This window comes from Cricetulus griseus, chromosome 7 (assembly GCF_003668045.3).
Source record: "Cricetulus griseus strain 17A/GY chromosome 7, alternate assembly CriGri-PICRH-1.0, whole genome shotgun sequence".
NCBI lineage: Eukaryota > Metazoa > Chordata > Mammalia > Rodentia > Cricetidae > Cricetulus > Cricetulus griseus.
The window spans coordinates 32,606,119-32,622,726 of NC_048600.1; the positions used below are offsets into that span (position 1 = coordinate 32,606,119).

General features: G+C 43.7%; 1 protein-coding gene across 1 annotated transcript; it reads left to right on the top strand.

Moving 5' to 3' along the window:
* The first annotated feature begins 6,581 nt into the window (after positions 1 to 6,581).
* Tmem18 (transmembrane protein 18) lies at positions 6,582 to 14,253 on the top strand. Its single transcript, XM_027424737.2, has 5 exons — positions 6,582 to 6,715; positions 7,714 to 7,834; positions 9,500 to 9,554; positions 10,975 to 11,068; positions 11,156 to 14,253. Exons 1-5 carry the CDS (start codon positions 6,659 to 6,661, stop codon positions 11,240 to 11,242), a joined length of 414 nt encoding a protein of 137 aa, XP_027280538.1. The 5' UTR covers positions 6,582 to 6,658; the 3' UTR covers positions 11,243 to 14,253.
* Positions 14,254 to 16,608: the final 2,355 nt, after the last annotated feature.

A 16,608-nucleotide genomic window follows, 5' to 3' on the forward strand; every position in this document is an offset into this window, starting at 1 on the left:
CAAGGGTGGTAAGAGCATAGGAGTAGCAATGTCACTACTGGAACATAACCGCTAAGATGAGCAATGTGCAGTCTCAGGAGATGAGACAGGAGGGGCACAGGAGAAGGCTGAGAGGTCTGTGCCTCTCACTCGGGGCTCATGGTTTCTCTTAAGGTGAAAGATGTTTTGTTCTTCGCATTTCTCTTGTAGGAATATTCTAAGACACAGACCAGCCCACCTTCCATTTTCTTATAGTAAAGTGCATAACTGAACAACAGACAGAAGGGAAATGCTGTTTTGAGTGTTTCAATAACAACAACAACAAAAAGAGGCCAGGAGGCAGCAAAGGATGAGACCTAAAGAGGTCAGCCTCCTGGAGATACAGGTGACCATCAGGCCTCCTAAGAGCAACATGGTGACAATATTAGAATGACGGTCTTTCCAGGAGTTCTTGCCTGAACAGTTTTGTCATGTGCTCACTGAAATTACAATCTTTTATTTCTCCTTTGAAAAATTTAATAAAAAGAGCAGTGTTATTAAATACTCCATTATTAAAATTTCGTGGCTGAAACTAAAGGAAAAAATGGATTGTAGGTCAGAGCAAAGTAGTGTGCATTAGCACAAAGAATTGAATTAGGATCTGCCCCAAATCAGGTCCTTCCTCAGTGGAGATGAAGTATCATACTTTGTCACAGGTCAGAAGCACTTCTATGGGTCCAATTGTCATCCAAGTGAGGCACTAAGAGGCTGTGGCTGCCTAGCCCTCAGGAATCTGCTGGGCATAAGTTCCCAAGACATCCCTGTGATGTGATGTCTCTAGCCAGCATCCCAAGGCTCCACTTGAATGACAAGACTGAGAGAGTCCTAAAACTGAGTAGAAGACAATCTCTAGAGATTGTAGTGGAGACTCATGTTATCTTCCTTGATTCTCATAACTGAGTACAGTGGGTAGCAAATCATTGGAAGAGATGCAGAAGTGTTCTTAGTCTTATGAGCCCTTCCCAATATGCCCTCAACTACATCCCAGGGTCTTCATCTGACTTTTCACAAGTCCTGGAGATACCACTTGGCATGCAAGTTAGTAAGGCTCAGAAGTAAGAGCTTGTAGGGCAAGGCCATCAGTAGTACTGGCTCGACATAGCCTCAGAACAGCTCTAGGGCTGAATGGGGATGCTCAAGACCACTGTTGTTTCAATGAACAACTGGTGACAGAAACAGTAGCAACATGGAATTTACTTGGGAACTGTGTGGACCGCAGCAGATTTAGCCAATGGGGCACTGTCAAGGAATGAGTTGAAGTAGCTTCTGATGCAAGGATGGTCCACGATACATGGGGTAGGGCAGAAGTAGGTCTCAAGAAGCTTTTATGGATGGCTCAGAGTGTAGCCCCTGAGTAGGAATGTAGCGATAGCAAGTGGGTTCTGACCATGGCATGGATAACCATCACATGCATTACCATGATGACCTCTGTGTTTCTTGAACAGTGCATACACAAGCCTGGAGACACAGACATCCTCCATGATATCAATGGATGAGACACTTCAGACTTTGGGGTAAGAGGACTCCTTTCCTTTCTGGTGTCTCCTTAATTTCCCCACTTTCTATACTGCTTCAATAAGGACTTCTAACCACCTGGTAGAAGTGAGATAATGATCAGACCTTCCAGCCCTCGACAAAAACTGCTTAATTATGAATATCTCTTGACGTTATACCATAAGTATTCCTTTATTTAAACCTAAAGCTCATGTCATTGTCCTGAAGACAGACTTCAGGCAACTGAATTCCTCTATCTGTTCCTCTTCCCAATGTGGCTAAAATGGTTAAATCCTTATCTCTATTTTTCATCCTTACTTATCTCTTTACTTGGCACATCAAGATAATGGCTGAGCCTAGCCTATCGGGACTCCCTGAGCTACAGGTTTGCCCTAAAACTCCTCTAACAATATAAACAGAAAGCAATGGAGAGTTTCAGCCAAGAAATTTGAAACTGTGTGGCAAATACATATTTTCCAGGAAAGTATTAATCATCAGAGTTAATAAAGAAGCAAGACCACACCACCAGAGAAGCTAGGAAACAAGGAGGATCCTAAGAGAGACATGCATGGTCCCCTGGAGAAGGGGAAAGGGACAAGTTCTCCTGACCTAATTGGGAACATGGGGGAGGGTAAAGCGAGAGCCTGTAGGTTTAAGATATCTTTATTCAGATAGATACCAGTCCAGTCGTGGTCAGGCACACCTGTAGCCAGCCTCTAATAGACGTGGCTTACTGTCCCCTACAGGAGGGGACAGGGAGCTAGAAGAAAGAGAGGGGGAGAAGAGGAGAGAGGAGGACATGAGAGAGTAGAAGATTTAGTCAGGGGAGGAACTGAGGAAATCAAGAAAAGAGATACTACAATAGAGGGAGCCATTACAGGTTTAAAGAGAATTCTGGCACTAGGAAAATGTCCAGAGATCTACGAGTTTGACCCCAACTAACAATCTAAGCAGTGGTTGAGAGGCTACCGTAAATGCCCTTCTCTGATAATGAGATTGATGACTACCTTATATGCCATCCTAGAGCCTTCATCCAGCAGCTGATGGAAGCAGAGGCAGACACCCACAGATAAACACTGAGCTAAACTCTGAAATCCAGGTGCAGAGAGAGAGGAATGATGAACAAAGGGGTCAGGACCAGACTGGAGAAACCCACAGGGACAGATGACTGACAAGGGGTTGTTCATGGACCCCAAACTGATAGCTAGGAAACCAGCATATGACTGTTTCAGACCCCCTGATCAAGGATGTCAGTTTGGAGGTCTGGTCAATCTATGGGGCCTCTGGTAGTGGATCAGTATTTATCCCTGGTATAGGAATGGACTTTGGGAGCTCTCTCCACCTATAGGGATACTCTCTCAGCCTAGACACCCGAGGGATGGTCTAGGCCCTGCTCCAAATGATATGACAGACTTTGAAGATCCCCATGGAAGGCCTCACTCTCTCTGGGGAGCAGAAAGGGGTTGGTATAGGCGGTGGGGGTCAGGAGAGGAGGGGAGGGAGAGAGAACTGGGATTGACATGTAAAAGAAGCTTGTTTCTAATAAAAATACAATAAAATAGGAAAAAAATGAAGCAAGAGCTTGAATACATTAACAGGAAAAAATGTTAAAAGTACTGAATGGTTCTCATCTAAAACATAAAGAACAGAGGAGTAAATGTTTAGTGCTATCTTCTCCCAAAGCTTTGAAATCATGTTAATCCATATATGAATTCATTCATTCCATTCCATTATTTGGTGAATGTATACAGGTTTACCATGTACTGTGAACCAAAGGTGCATGGGAGACTGGGACAGATTTTACTCCTGGGCTTGCATAGCCGAAAAAATAAAATCAAATAAAAAATGTATTGTACCAGACTTTTTGTTTTAGGCCACCAACCAGTTCCCAAATCCTGACAAAGAGACTTATTATTAGTTTTGAATGCTCAACCTAGCTTAGGCACCTTTCTGCCTAGCTCTTTTAAAGTAACCTGTTTCTCTCTATCTTCCTTTTGCCTCGGGGCTTTTTACCTTTCCTTCCTTTGTATTTCTCATTTTCACTGCTTCAGCCTGGCATTTTGCCCCAGGTGTGTCGCTCCTTCTCTTCTTCTTGCCTTCTCTTTCAAGTCTAGATTTCTCCTTCTGTTTCTTCTCTCTGCCCCGCTAGCCCCACCTATCCTTTCTCTGCCGAGCTATTGGCTGTTTGGCCCTTTATTAGGCCAATCTGGTGCCGTAAGAGGCAAAGTGAAACAGATGCACCGTATCTATGTTTACATGATTAAACCCACATCCTTACATCGTTAAACAAATGCAGCATTAACAAAAGTAACACACCTTTACACAGTTAAAGTAATATTCTGCAGCATAAACAAATGTAACATGTCTCTACCTGGTTAAACAAATATTCCACAACAGTGTATAATTTAATAAACAATAAAATAATCATATGGAAAATAGTAAGTAAATAAACAATATGGGTAAAAAAACACTAGTGATGTTAAACCATGCCCTGGGTTGAACAGTGTCACCAGGAAGGTATGAGGAAGTGATAACCAGGATCTATAAGGATGAAATATTGCCTAATCACAGTTTTTACAGATGGGATTATGATTAGATGAGATCGTGGGAGGCTGGGCTGGGCCCAAACCCAAAGAGGAAACTCAGAGGGAGGAAGGCCTCTGCAAGCTAAACATTTTTTGGAGGCTATAACACCAGGATCTAGTAGAGTGTAGAAGGGAAGTTTGTCCCTCAGCCATTCAGTCCCAAACAAGCACACAGAGGCTTATATTAATGATAAACTGCTTGGCCAATGGCTCAGGCTTCTTATTGGCTAGCACTCTCTTAATTATTAACCCATTTCTATTAAACTATGTATTGCCACAAGGCTATGGCTTACCTGTAAGGCTCTGGCATGTTACTCTGTTGGCAGCTACATTGTGTCTCCCTGACAACTCACTTTCTGCCTTCCTTTTCCCAGCATTCTCTTAGCCTGGTGGCCCTGCCTGTACTGCCTGTCTGGCAACCAGCCAATCAGCATTTTATTAAACTAATAAGAGAAACATATATACACAGCATACCAGAAGGACATCCCCCATCAGTAGAGTGTACCAAGGCCCTCAGGAGCTGGACCCATTCATCAGCTTGGAACACTGACCTCCAGGAACAAGGGATCCTCCTTTCCCTCCAGATTTCCACCAGAGTTGCTGGTGCCTTGTTAGAGCAGCCCAGGGAACCAAGACAGCAAATGAAGAGGTTGAAAATGTGTGAGTGAGCCCCCAGGAAAGTCAGCCAAGGTCTGGACGGCTGCAAGGACGCCATGACACCTGAAATGCGGGGCTAGGGAATGAACTGAATGGTGCTAAGAAGAAAGGTAGTGGACAGGAAATCAGGGCTCGGGCAGCTGGCAGAAAGATTTATTGTTACAGCACAGTACAGGGATAGAAAAGAGATGCAATCAGACAAGGAAATCTATAGGTTTCAGGTATCTAGAAACAAAGGAAGGACTCCTCATGAACTGCCTGTTGGGGAGTTTGGTCTGGGGAAAGCAATGCAGACAGCTTAGCAGCATGCCCCCTATGGCAGGATTCCATAGCCCAGGAATTAAGTCCCATGTTATACTAATTCTTCAGTGGCAAATTATCTCAAGGCTGGGCCCCATCCTTGTGACAAAGCATCTACAACTAGTCTTTTATTACATGCCTTCACTGAAGTCACTCCACAAAACGTCAGGAATAGCTAGCTCTCAGACCCACAAGAAAATTCCAATCCACACATCAGCTCTAAGCAAATGACAGTAATGCTGAATGGGGAAGACCCTTATCCTGGCAGAGTGGGAACACCCTGTGTTCCTTAAAGCAAGACTTCTCAGATGGCCTTGAGACTTTCTTCCCTCCTCCTTCTGCTTCCTTCTCTTACTCCTTCTTCTTTCCCCCTTCCTTTCTTCCCTTATCTTTGGTGAAGATAGCCGGGGACATGTGCATGAGAAACAGGGAGTAGCTCAATTAAGAAAAGGACAGATGAGGCAACAATGACAGCCTGGGTATGCTTCTGGGAGAGAGGAGGAAGACTTAGTGGGTTAAGGATATGGGACCACTATATCAGAGCCCATTCCACAGCCAAGTGAAGCAGATGGGCTATGGCTGTCACGGTGTTCAGACCCGAGAGTCTCACACCATTAAGTGAAGAGCAAGCGCAGATTGTATCAAAAGGTGCATGCATTTGTGCATGTGCCTATGTTTTGGCATAAAGACTTAACACTTTTGGGTTCTCATTGTTTACACACGCAATTAGGAGAACTTCATACATGAGCTAAATGTGCTTAACAGTCTTAAAAACATTAAACAATCCATTGCCAGTTCATGTTCAATGGACTGACCCTTCTCCAATAACAGGAGTAACAGGAAGACAGCTCAATCTATGCAGGGTTTGTGGGACCCGACACTATATTCATCCTGGGTCTTCAGGGTGTCTATGCCATGTCATCCACTACGACTCTGTGGGGTAAGTCATCCAGTTCATTCCGGCTCTGTGAGGAGCACAGACGCAGAACCCATCCTGGGTCTGTGGGAGAGACAGTGCATTCTGTCCTGGAAATGAGAAGAAGCACGGACGCTGGTCTGTGCCAAGGATGTTGCATCTGTCCCTGGTCCTGATGAGGATGCTGAGCTCATCCCGATTCTGTGGGACTCTCTGAGGAGCACGCTGTCCTCATCTCGGGTTTGTGTGGAGGTCGCCGTGCCCTTTCCAGGTGTGAGGTAGAGATGCCGAGATGATCCTGATTCTGTGGGGCCAACGCTGTTTTCACCCCAGGTCTGTGAGGAGAACGCCGGGTCCAGCCTAGGTCTGCAAAGAGCATGCCGGGTCGCCAGTTCATTCCCGGACTGTGGTGCAGGTGCTGTGTGAGCCTGACAGACTGGCCCCAGACGCTGGCTGAGTCTGTGGAACCAAGCACCCTCAGCTTTCTAAGGAGGGCGAACACTTTCGCACTTCTTGCAGAAATCCATTAATGTAATAATGAAAGTTGGACCTCTTTTTTTTTTTAAGGAATTCTCGCGAGAAGAGCTGAATGCCAGGTTCGTAGCCGTAGATCTCGCGAGAAGACTGGGCGAGTTTCCCGGCTGCCGGAAGCCGCGGAGTTCTCCAGATTGTCTGTGTCCCCGGCGTGATGCCGTCCCCGTTCTCGGTCAAAGCCTTCCCCGTCAGCATCCCCGCGGTGATCATGGTAACTAGCAGACTCTGGAGACTGGGAGGCGCTGGCTCGTGGTGGGGATGCTCTAGTTCTTTGGTGGACAGAGCAGGCGCGGGCAGACTGTATCCTGAAGTCGCGCTGTGGCTCGGCTGGATGGGGTAAAGCCCGGGTGTCCCCCACGCCAGTGTGCCCACCGAGGCTCCCCTGCATGGGGCAGACCCCGGGTGCGCGCAGGCAAGCGGTCCCCTGGTGGGGTCTTGGCAGCTGCAGTATACATTGCTTTCCCCACCGGGCTCTGCACAGACTCTCAATGTGCTGTCTTTCCGGTGTGGCCCAGAAGACACAAACAGTACAAATGGACTCCAAGCGGTCCTGAAGAGATTTTGGGCTCCACACTCCGGAGCTAGCCTTGCCTTGTGGAGCAGTGCCCTTGGATAAGGGCTTGGGGGAAAGTGCTGAGAATTGTGGACTCGGAACTGTGTATTGGGAGGGGGGGGCAGTCAAATTTGAGCCTTGGGGTATGGACATTGGTCATCTATAAGGCCCCCCAAAGAACTGATGAAGCACTATCCAGAGAGCCATGTGCATTGCAGAAGTGCTGGGGACAGCCAGTCCTACAGGTTAGAATGGCTCCCATTTCCAGGCCTCATGATGAGCTTCTTTTAAGCAGCTTCACACGCCCCAAGTGCATCTCCTTGGTTAGATCAGCTTGACTTTAGATGATAATAACCCCTTAGATTTCACCCAGCTTGAAAAGAATTGTATTCACCAATCAAAAGAGGCAAGTGTGCTCAGACTTTTAAAATCATTATGTAAAATCCGGGGGTGTGTTTGCAACTGTTGTTTCCTCTTTTTTTTTTTATTCTTGTTCCCACTTGTCTCTGAGGCTTAGCTGTGTTATACCAAAACTCAGGGGAAGGGACCAGTAATTCCCATTACCCACAGGAAAGCAGTTTTGCAGACATACCGACTGCCTCCCCCTGCCCCCCCCCCACACACACACAAAAGTTTCTAACAGTGTATCCTCACAGGAGACAGACTGGACAGAGCCATGGCTCCTAGGACTTGTCGTCTTCCACCTGCTGTGCCTACTTCTCACATGCTTCTCATCACAGAGGTATAAACTACAGATCGGACACTTCCTGTGCCTAGGTGAGTAGGAGAAAACTGAATCCCTGCGCTTTGACTCTTGCGATGTCGCCCAGGGTTTGTTTGCATTATGTTTTCACAGCGTTTCCCAAGCCTCCCATTCTGTGTGGAAATCATGAAGTAATCTTTGGACATTGACCTTTGAAAGGGGGTCTTCCTTTTGCTTCAGGCTGGTCAGGAAGGATGTGGAGCATTAACTGTACTAAGATTGGTTCTGTTATGCTGACTCTTACACAGATAATTTCCTGCTTGAGTTCAGTCCTAAATGGCGTGACTTTCGTGAAGATAGTTTCTTGCTAGGCTTAGTCCAACTCTGCATGTTCTGGAAATCAGACTACAAATTAAAAGACATTCTCTACATAAAATACTGTTTCAGAACAGTTTTATGGATGATGGCTTTAGAAATTGTGGGAAGGGATTAGGTATACAGACTGGAGAAAGATTATACATAGACACAAAATAAAAACTATGGTACTTGGCCAAATGTGGACAATCAATATATTAGGCTCCTCAGTCAGGTCAAAAGGATACTTAGTAAAATGTCAGTAAGAAAATATCAGTAATAGCTGGCTGGCCCAGGCATGAGGTCGGACGCACATGCAGACAAGTGGGCAGAGCCCCTAAAATATGGGGTGGAAGATGAGTAGGAAGCTGGATTATAGGTGAGACACCACAGTCCAGAGGAGCTAAGTGTTCCAAAGCTGAGTAATTTGTGGACACTGGAAGGAGGAGAAGATTTTGCTTGGTAAATGGAAAAGCTGATTTTAGACAGATTTAATCAATTGACTGTGAGAGGTAGGACCTATGATCAAGTAGCCATCTTAGAAAAATGAGTGAAGTGATATTGCATTCACACTGCAGAAATGTTGTCCATTCTTCATTTGAAGTTCTTTTCCTGAGAAATGTTGGGGTTACAGTGGTGAGCAAAATAGGCCTCTAAGCTTAATGTAACTTCCTTGGGGGACACCCACATTCAGTAGATGCCTGTAGGTGTATTGTAATTTACTGTTACCAGCTATAATGATCATTTTGATGAGAGCAGAACTGAGGGGCGCAGTGAAACGTGTTGGGGGGGCGGTGTGAATTTCTGCAGTCAGTGTAGAGGCACACAGGTATGAGCAGACAGGAGGCCCGGCATGCCAACTTTGTGCAGAGGTCTTGAGGGAAGTGCCTTGAAAAGAGAAACAATTTTCTAAGTTTCAGAACAATGTATGTCCTTGAAATTTTGAAGAGGGATAACCACAGACCTTCTTAAGAAATGGCAGACACTGCTCTTTATGCTTTGTACGCTTTATGGCTCATTAAAAATCTCAAACAGCATGAAAACATCCGAGTTACTTCCTTTGTTCCCATAAATACTGAGGCTCCGACACTGAGCTTCCCACCTGGATGATGGCAGTCCTGTCAGTGCAGAACAGCTTCATGGGAGTTTCACTAAGACCCTTGGCATCTCACACACATGCTGACCTTTTTTCTGATTCCTATTAAATAGGCATGTTCTGAACTTGGCCATTTCATAGCTCTTCATACATCCAAGCTAAAATGGAAATTGCATTTCTCGGCAAATTATTTTGGTATTCCGTTGCTATATGTAAAAATGTATTATCTTTGCTCTATAATGATTGTGATTGGCCATGTAATTCTAATATGATTTCTATCTTTTCTTAGTGTTGTTAGTCTATTTTGCTGAGTATATCAATGAAGTGGCTGCAATGAATTGGAGGTAAAGTCAGCTTTCCATGCTCTTGGCTGTGTCTTAGGAGTTTCCCTCTGCTGTAGTATTGCCATATGGTACTTTGTAAAGAAAACATGAAACTGATAGGGAAATTGAAGATGTCAGGAATCATGGCCACATAAATATTAAGCATATTTATGGCTTAGGCCTTAAGAAACAAGCAGTTAAATATTTTTATTGTTGTTAAGGGAAGACTAATAATTTTATTTTATTAATAAAAATAAGTAATCAAAAGCTCCTCATTGAAGCTATGTGTTATTAAACAAAAATCCCATTGTCACTTTGGGATAACTCCTTGTGGTCTGGGAGGCCTCAAAGGCTTACAAAACATTAAGATATTTCAAGAATGGCATAACTGTGCTGACTGCACCACCTGAGCTCTTAAGGTGCAGGCTAATAAAGTAACAATCTCTGAGAGAATATTGGAAGTATTATAAAGTATTTTGAGTTTCAGAATTCAAAAGGTGGAAGCTTTAGAAGGTATTGAGTAGTAAGGGTTGGTATTAGGGAGCAAGTGGTGATTCTGAGACCTTTCCCCTGACCGCTCCCCTTTCCTCTTGGAAGCATCCTCCCAATACCTGGACAGTGACAGAGCCTCCACACTCATCCCCCTGCTTTCCCAGTCTCAACCCTGGACCTGAGTTGTCTTAATCGATTCTCCTGTCTCAGTGCAGATCACGCCAAACATCCCAATGGAACCCTAATCACTCAGAAAGGCACAGAACAGTACTGATGCCCATGGCCCCTGCTGCAGCCCCTCCTGCTGGTCCCACGGCCACCTCAAATTTGTGTTGATCCCTTTTCCAGGTCAGAGTCTAGACTTGACCTCTCCCCACCCATAGATTCCCATGTTCCCTGCTTTGTTTTGATAAGTCAGACCAGCACTGTTCCCGAGCTCCTCCTCTCCAGAAGATAGGCTTCCTTTAAGAGTGAGTCTGTCCTCACTGTTCCTTGCTGTAACCCATAGCTCATGTAGCAGGTACAAAATCACCGTTACTGAGTCAGTGAAAACACCTATGTAGCATATTTCCACATTACCAAGAGAGAAATCCCTGTAGACAGCTCCTACCTTCTACCGCCTGGCTCTTTACCCTTGGGCAAGTTGGAATCATGCAGTCTTCAAGTCTCTTCCACAGAAAGGCAGTTACTTCGCTAAAGTGGCAGGAAGGGGAAGCAGGAGGTACTAGACACAGCACTCTCTTAGGTAGCTCTAACAGGAATACAGCCCTTACTCCATAATTTATGAAAAACATTAGAGCTGTTTCTGTGCAGTGTGAGAATTTAGGTCATTGTGTTACAATTAATGTAAGCTCTTCAGTGAACCCAGACTGTTAACTGCTATTCTTCTGTCACCTCCCAGGACTGAAAGTCCAATAATTATGTTTGTTTGCTTCTTTTTCTAAAACAGATCGTTTTCGAAATATCAGTATTTTGATTCCCGGGGCATGTTCATTTCTATCGTGTTCTCGGCACCATTGCTGTTCAACGCCATGATCATTGTGGTATGTATGGTACAGACTTTGTATGTCCTGGGTTTCTTCAATCATACACTGCCCAGTTTTAATCGTGACTCTAAATGATTTTATTAGATTATGTGGGTACAGAAGACTTTGAATGTGATGTCTGACCTGAAGAGAATGCAAGAAAAGAGGAAAAGGAGAAGAAAAGAAGAGTAAGGCGACCTGTTGCCACGGACCTTGTTTCTCCTCTGACTTGGTGGTTTCCAGCTGTAAGCTGCACATGGCCCAGATGTTCCTCTGTCAGCTGACTCTTGGTTTGGAAAACGGAGCCCTCGCTAGCGCTGTTTCTTAAAAGAACTAACGATGTCACCTGGGCGCACATTGAATGTGGACGCACACATTTGCATGGTGGGATCTTTCCGGTTCAGCCACAGGAAGAGGCCTACACAGCTTTTCACCGTTTGCTGGTAGACCTCATTATATAACTAGAGTTCGCTCAACTTTGCACGAGGACACTGAGAAATAAACAGTGCCACCCTGCTGTGGCACCACTACCTGCTCACTCTTCTGTTTCTAGCCTGTAGTGGTCGCTCTCAGTTAAGGGTGATTTTGTTCCCCCAGAGACTTTGGTGACATTTGTCACCATAGATGGGCATGGTACTTGTGTCTCTTGGGAGAGACGAGGATGCTGAAATGCAGCAGGGCACAGGACAGCCCCACCATGGAGTATTGTTCTTTATATGATGTCAGCAGTACCCAGGCTGAGGGACCTGTGGGGCAGGTCTAGAAAAGAATGCAGTGTATCGGTTCCCATGCAGCCAAGCCTCTAAAGAATTGAGTTGGGGCTATGCCACTGAAAATGTTTTGTTTAAAAATATTAAGCTAGAATGGATGCTGTGAAGTCAAGGCTCCATGGAAAATAGTATGTCAAATGAACCGTTTGGTTTTGTTTTTTCTGGGTACAAAATTATAAATACTTGCATACTCGGTGAATGACTTAGCTGTCCCTACACCGACTGTGACAAGTACAGACCAGTTCCTCCTGAGTGTCACATCTTGTGCAGCTGGGGCTTGTTGAGTACAGAGAAGGGCATATTGCTTTTGTTTTGTCAGATATCCTTAGTTTCCGTGGAATCTGGAGCAAAAATAAATCTCTAGAAATTACAAATGACTGGAGACCCAGACTTAGAAACAGTATATAGTGCTGAGAATTCTATAGACTCTCAGCTTTAGTTTAAAGAAATAATTTGTGAATTATTTTCTTTATTTAGTAGGATTTTTTTTCCTTCCTAAATGAAACATTCTTCAATGTTCTAAAATAAAATAAAATCTAGATAAACGTATTTAAAAGGTTAAAAGTAGACAGTTCAGTAGATTAAAGTTATGTTCTGAAACCCGAAAGTGCAGTCTGAAATGTTTATCCACTTCAGTCTCTTAGTAGAAAGCCTACCGACTGAATGGCCACAGTCTGATAATCCTAAAGTGTGAATCTGTGGTTCCTTCATGAAGCCGCTGCAGCACTTAACCTGAATTGTGCTCTCAAAGTCTTGATTTGTTCCACTTTTACACTGAACAACAATAGCAAAAGTACCAGCAGAAATAACATAGTATAGTAAGTCAAATTTTAAATTTAAAACCACACTGTTAAGTCATGGACATTGTATCTAAGGGTATATCTAATTTGTGTTTCTGAAAACTACTGGTTCAGGGTGTTTAATCATTTTGTTTACGAAGGCACTCATGACAACATTGATTAGTTTCACAGAAAATGACAATATATTGTTTAGTTATATTTAGTTAGATAAATCTGAAGCAGGAGAGTGTCAGGTAGGTCTAGAACTCACCAATCAGATCTGTTCCCCTTGACCTTTGTGTCCAAGGATATTGGTCCATATAGGAAAGAGAGTGGTTGAGCTGCTTGAGTTCTGGCATTGTCCAGAGCAGCTTCAGGGGTGATGGAGAAACTAGAAAGAGAGGGGACTTGTAGATTCTGTGCATTTTGAGACAACACTATCACTAATCATACATTGTTTAGACGGACTGTATTTGGAACCATCCAACTTAATCTAGTTTTTTTCTCTGATAAAATAGTAGAAAGGTATTGTTTACAATATTTTGATATTAATACCTCAGACTTTTTATAACCATGACTTTTAGGCTTTTGTGCCTTGTCTCTGTATATGTTGTTGTGGATGCATATGTGCTTAGTTTTTGAGACAATTAAAGTTTTGTTGGTTTTTTTTTTTTAAATCAATATTTTGAATTGGAGAGATGGCTCAGATGTACTTTTGTTGTAAGCATGAAGACCTGAGTTTGAACTCACTTAAAATTTGTGCATGATAACATGCACTATAATCCCACTAATGGAGATGGGGAGACAGACAGGTTTCTAGAGTGCCCTGACCAGCCAGCCTAGCCTACTTGTCTAGCTGTAAGCCAGAGAGACTCTCAAAAATGAGATGGTACTTAGGAGATGGCTCAGTGAGTAAGGGTGGCTGCTGCCAAGTATTGCAAGTGCATCCAAGTGCAGTTCCTAGAAAACCAACTTGATGGAAGGAAAGAACCTACTCATACAAGTTTACCTCTAACTATATATTATATATATATATAATATAATATATATATGATTAAAAAAAAACATATTAGGCATTCCTGAGGAACAACACCTGAGGTTGTCCTCTGGCTTTCACACATAACACATACACAAATGTTTTGTGAAACTCACACTCAGTAGCTAAAATTATTCTTTGAGGAGTTGTCTTAATATTTTGTCCTTATATTAGGGAAAACCCTACAAGCCAGAATTATAAACAAGCAATTGGGTTTGTTGGTGCAACCCTGAGAATGTCCTCTTCATCACTGTTCCAGACAGGAAAAGATAGAGGATCAAGGAAGCCTGCATGGCATCCTCTCAACTGTCTTGTGGGTAGGGTGATGGCCATGCTCAAGTATCTAATTGGAATATTTCATGGGGTCCATGGATGAACACCACTATATTTTCCAGGCCCAGCTCCCGAACACAGCATTTCAGTGGCAAGATCTTTCTTGGCACATTTGCAAAGAACTACACGTTTGTTCATGTGGTCACTCAGGCTAGTCTTCTTACTTTTAAATCTTCCTTGTAAGATTCAGATATGATAATTACAAAAGTCAATAGAAATTTCAGACAATGTATTTTGATAACAAAATTTTATCCAAGGATATGTCAATAAATTTAGTGTACAGAACCATGTTTCACTTTTGAAGTAGGCCAAATGCCTTGACAGGATCTTGTCTTTATTCAGCTGTGACTCTCAGACTTAACTGATTCTCCCTTGTTTTAAATTTATTGTCCTCCAGTTGATGCATACTTTCCATAGGCCTGCAGTTGTGTGCAACAGGTGTGTTACTTGGAAGTTTATTGGCAGTCATTTGTCCCCTAGAGGTCCCTATTCCTTAGGCTGATAAAACAAAAATGTCAAGTGCGGAGTAGGAACTCTGCTTCTGCACTGCTGTTACTTACTTTTCACTGAACCTCCAGAGGGCGCCAAAACTCCATGTCACTCACCATCAAAAACTTGGCAGCCCAGGTTCTAGTTGCTGAAAAGAAAACCGTCATCAGAAAGATCATCTAATTCTTTTGATTGAGGAATATCTTTCAGAGCTAAATAAACTGGACAAAGAATGTGGGTTTTTTTTTGTTTTTCTTTTACATTCAATCTGAATTAACAAGCACATTATTTAACATAAGATACTTTGCAGTCATCAGTCAAAACCACACTAAAACACTTGTGTCCTACATGTGTACACAGTACACATACAAAGCACACAAAGTACCTAGAGAAAATAACACTGAATTGACTTTTCCATTGCATTTCTAACAGTGATCTTAAAGTAGTTTTATTAGGGGAAGAAAGGAGAGTAAACATGAAAGAGATGATGAGGTCATTGCTTAAGTAATAAATGATCTCACATGACATTAAAATGAGTGGAGGTGGTTGCTCAACACCTGCTATGTGCTTGGCATTGAGGTGCTGGCATTGTACAGGAGGAAGATGATACCTTGCATGGAAGAGCTTCTGCCTCAGGAATTCTGAGCAAAGAATTTAAGTTGGCTGCTAAAGGAAGATAAGGCTCCTGGAAGCTGCAGTACCAGGCTCACATATTCAGGCTATTGGGAACATTCATCCTTCCTCAATAAACAAGGCACGAGGGACTTGGGAAGCAACCTGAGGATTCACTCTGTGTTTGTATCCCGTATTTCCTGTACGTTGTGACTTCAGTGTACAGTGAGCACTGGTGCTGTTGAGCATGAGTTCTTTACTTCCCAGTCACATTTGAACAGCTTCAGGGAGCCAGGTTCAGGCTGTCCTTATCCTAAATGCTTAGAGCTGCCATTTCTAGACTTTAGGGTTGGGTCAATTCCTGGAAGTGATGTGGCTTGGGGAGCAAGGCACTGTGCTGGGGTAAAGAAAAAGCCTTGCACAGGAACGTACTATGGGAAGTCAAGTACTAAGGCCACCATGGAGATGCAATGGAAGGTGACACCAGCAAGAAGGGAAGGGGGAAGACAGCAAGAGCGTAAGAGGCATAGGAAGATAGAAGGAAGTTCCAGCTGGTGGGATGCACTAGAAGGCAGAAAGACAGTTTGCGGCCAACAGAGGGCAACAGCTCAGTTATTAGCATAACCAGTATTCATGTTGGCATCTATATACCCTTTTAACTTTTCACAATAATTCTACAAAACAGATACCGTGGTTATCTGTAATATTAAAAGATAATAAAATAAAGAAACCCAAAAAGAGAAGCAGTTTCCATGCTCAACTCCATCATGCTGAGGGAGAGAGCCTGTGGGTCTGCATCTCCAGAGCTCTTTGCTGCTGGCCTTGCCTGATTCTGAGTTACCTTGCCCAGTGTCTCTGTTATCTTGGTGTCTGTGGTGAAGACTGCGGTCTACCTTCTGAGCCATAGCCAGACCTCTCTTCCTCAATTTCAACACTCCATGGTCTGACCGGAAGCCAACCTCTCACTGTATTCCTCTGGCCCCAGCTTCTCCTGTCAGTGTGCTGTGTAGGTCAGGGAGGTCAGACTCCAATAGATAGGCCTGACTGACCCACCCGAGATTATAAGGGGGGCACTGCTTCCTAAGAGTCTAAGAATGACTGAGGCAGACTCAGGGATTCTTAGAGTCAGTTGAACCTCAACTCTGGGCTGATGCCAGGAAGCTATAGAGCTACAGGATGGGCAGATGCGGGGATCCTGCTTCCTTCCAGAAAAGCTTGGGGTCTCCAGGGGAAATAGGATGCAATAACAAAATAAATCACCAAAACCACAATCTTAGTCGGAAGGCTTGTGTTTGATGGAGAGAGAAAGGTAAAGGAGGGGATGAGAAAAGAAGAGGAGAGTAGAGTAAAATAGAAGGTTGCCCACCATAGGTGCCCTCCAGGCATCTGGAAGGAAGACTGGTTCGCAGAACATTTCTTCTGAACTTGGTATGGCACAATGGATTCTTTATTAACCTCTAAAGTTAATGTTTAAGTTTATACTTCAAAGTATGACTCACTTTCTGGAGATGTCATTTTCCTTTAGTCCCTTGATTATCT

What these genes read in the sequence shown, in the direction of transcription:
- Tmem18 (XM_027424737.2), top strand. Translation starts at nt 6,659, where the DNA reads ATGCCGTCCCCGTTCTCGGTCAAAGCCTTCCCCGTCAGCATCCCCGCG. An exon ending in GCATCCCCGCGGTGATCATG is followed by an intron (nt 6,716 to 7,713) that starts GTAACTAGCAGA and finishes GTATCCTCACAG; the next exon opens with GAGACAGACTGGACAGAGCC. An exon ending in CGGACACTTCCTGTGCCTAG is followed by an intron (nt 7,835 to 9,499) that starts GTGAGTAGGAGA and finishes ATCTTTTCTTAG; the next exon opens with TGTTGTTAGTCTATTTTGCT.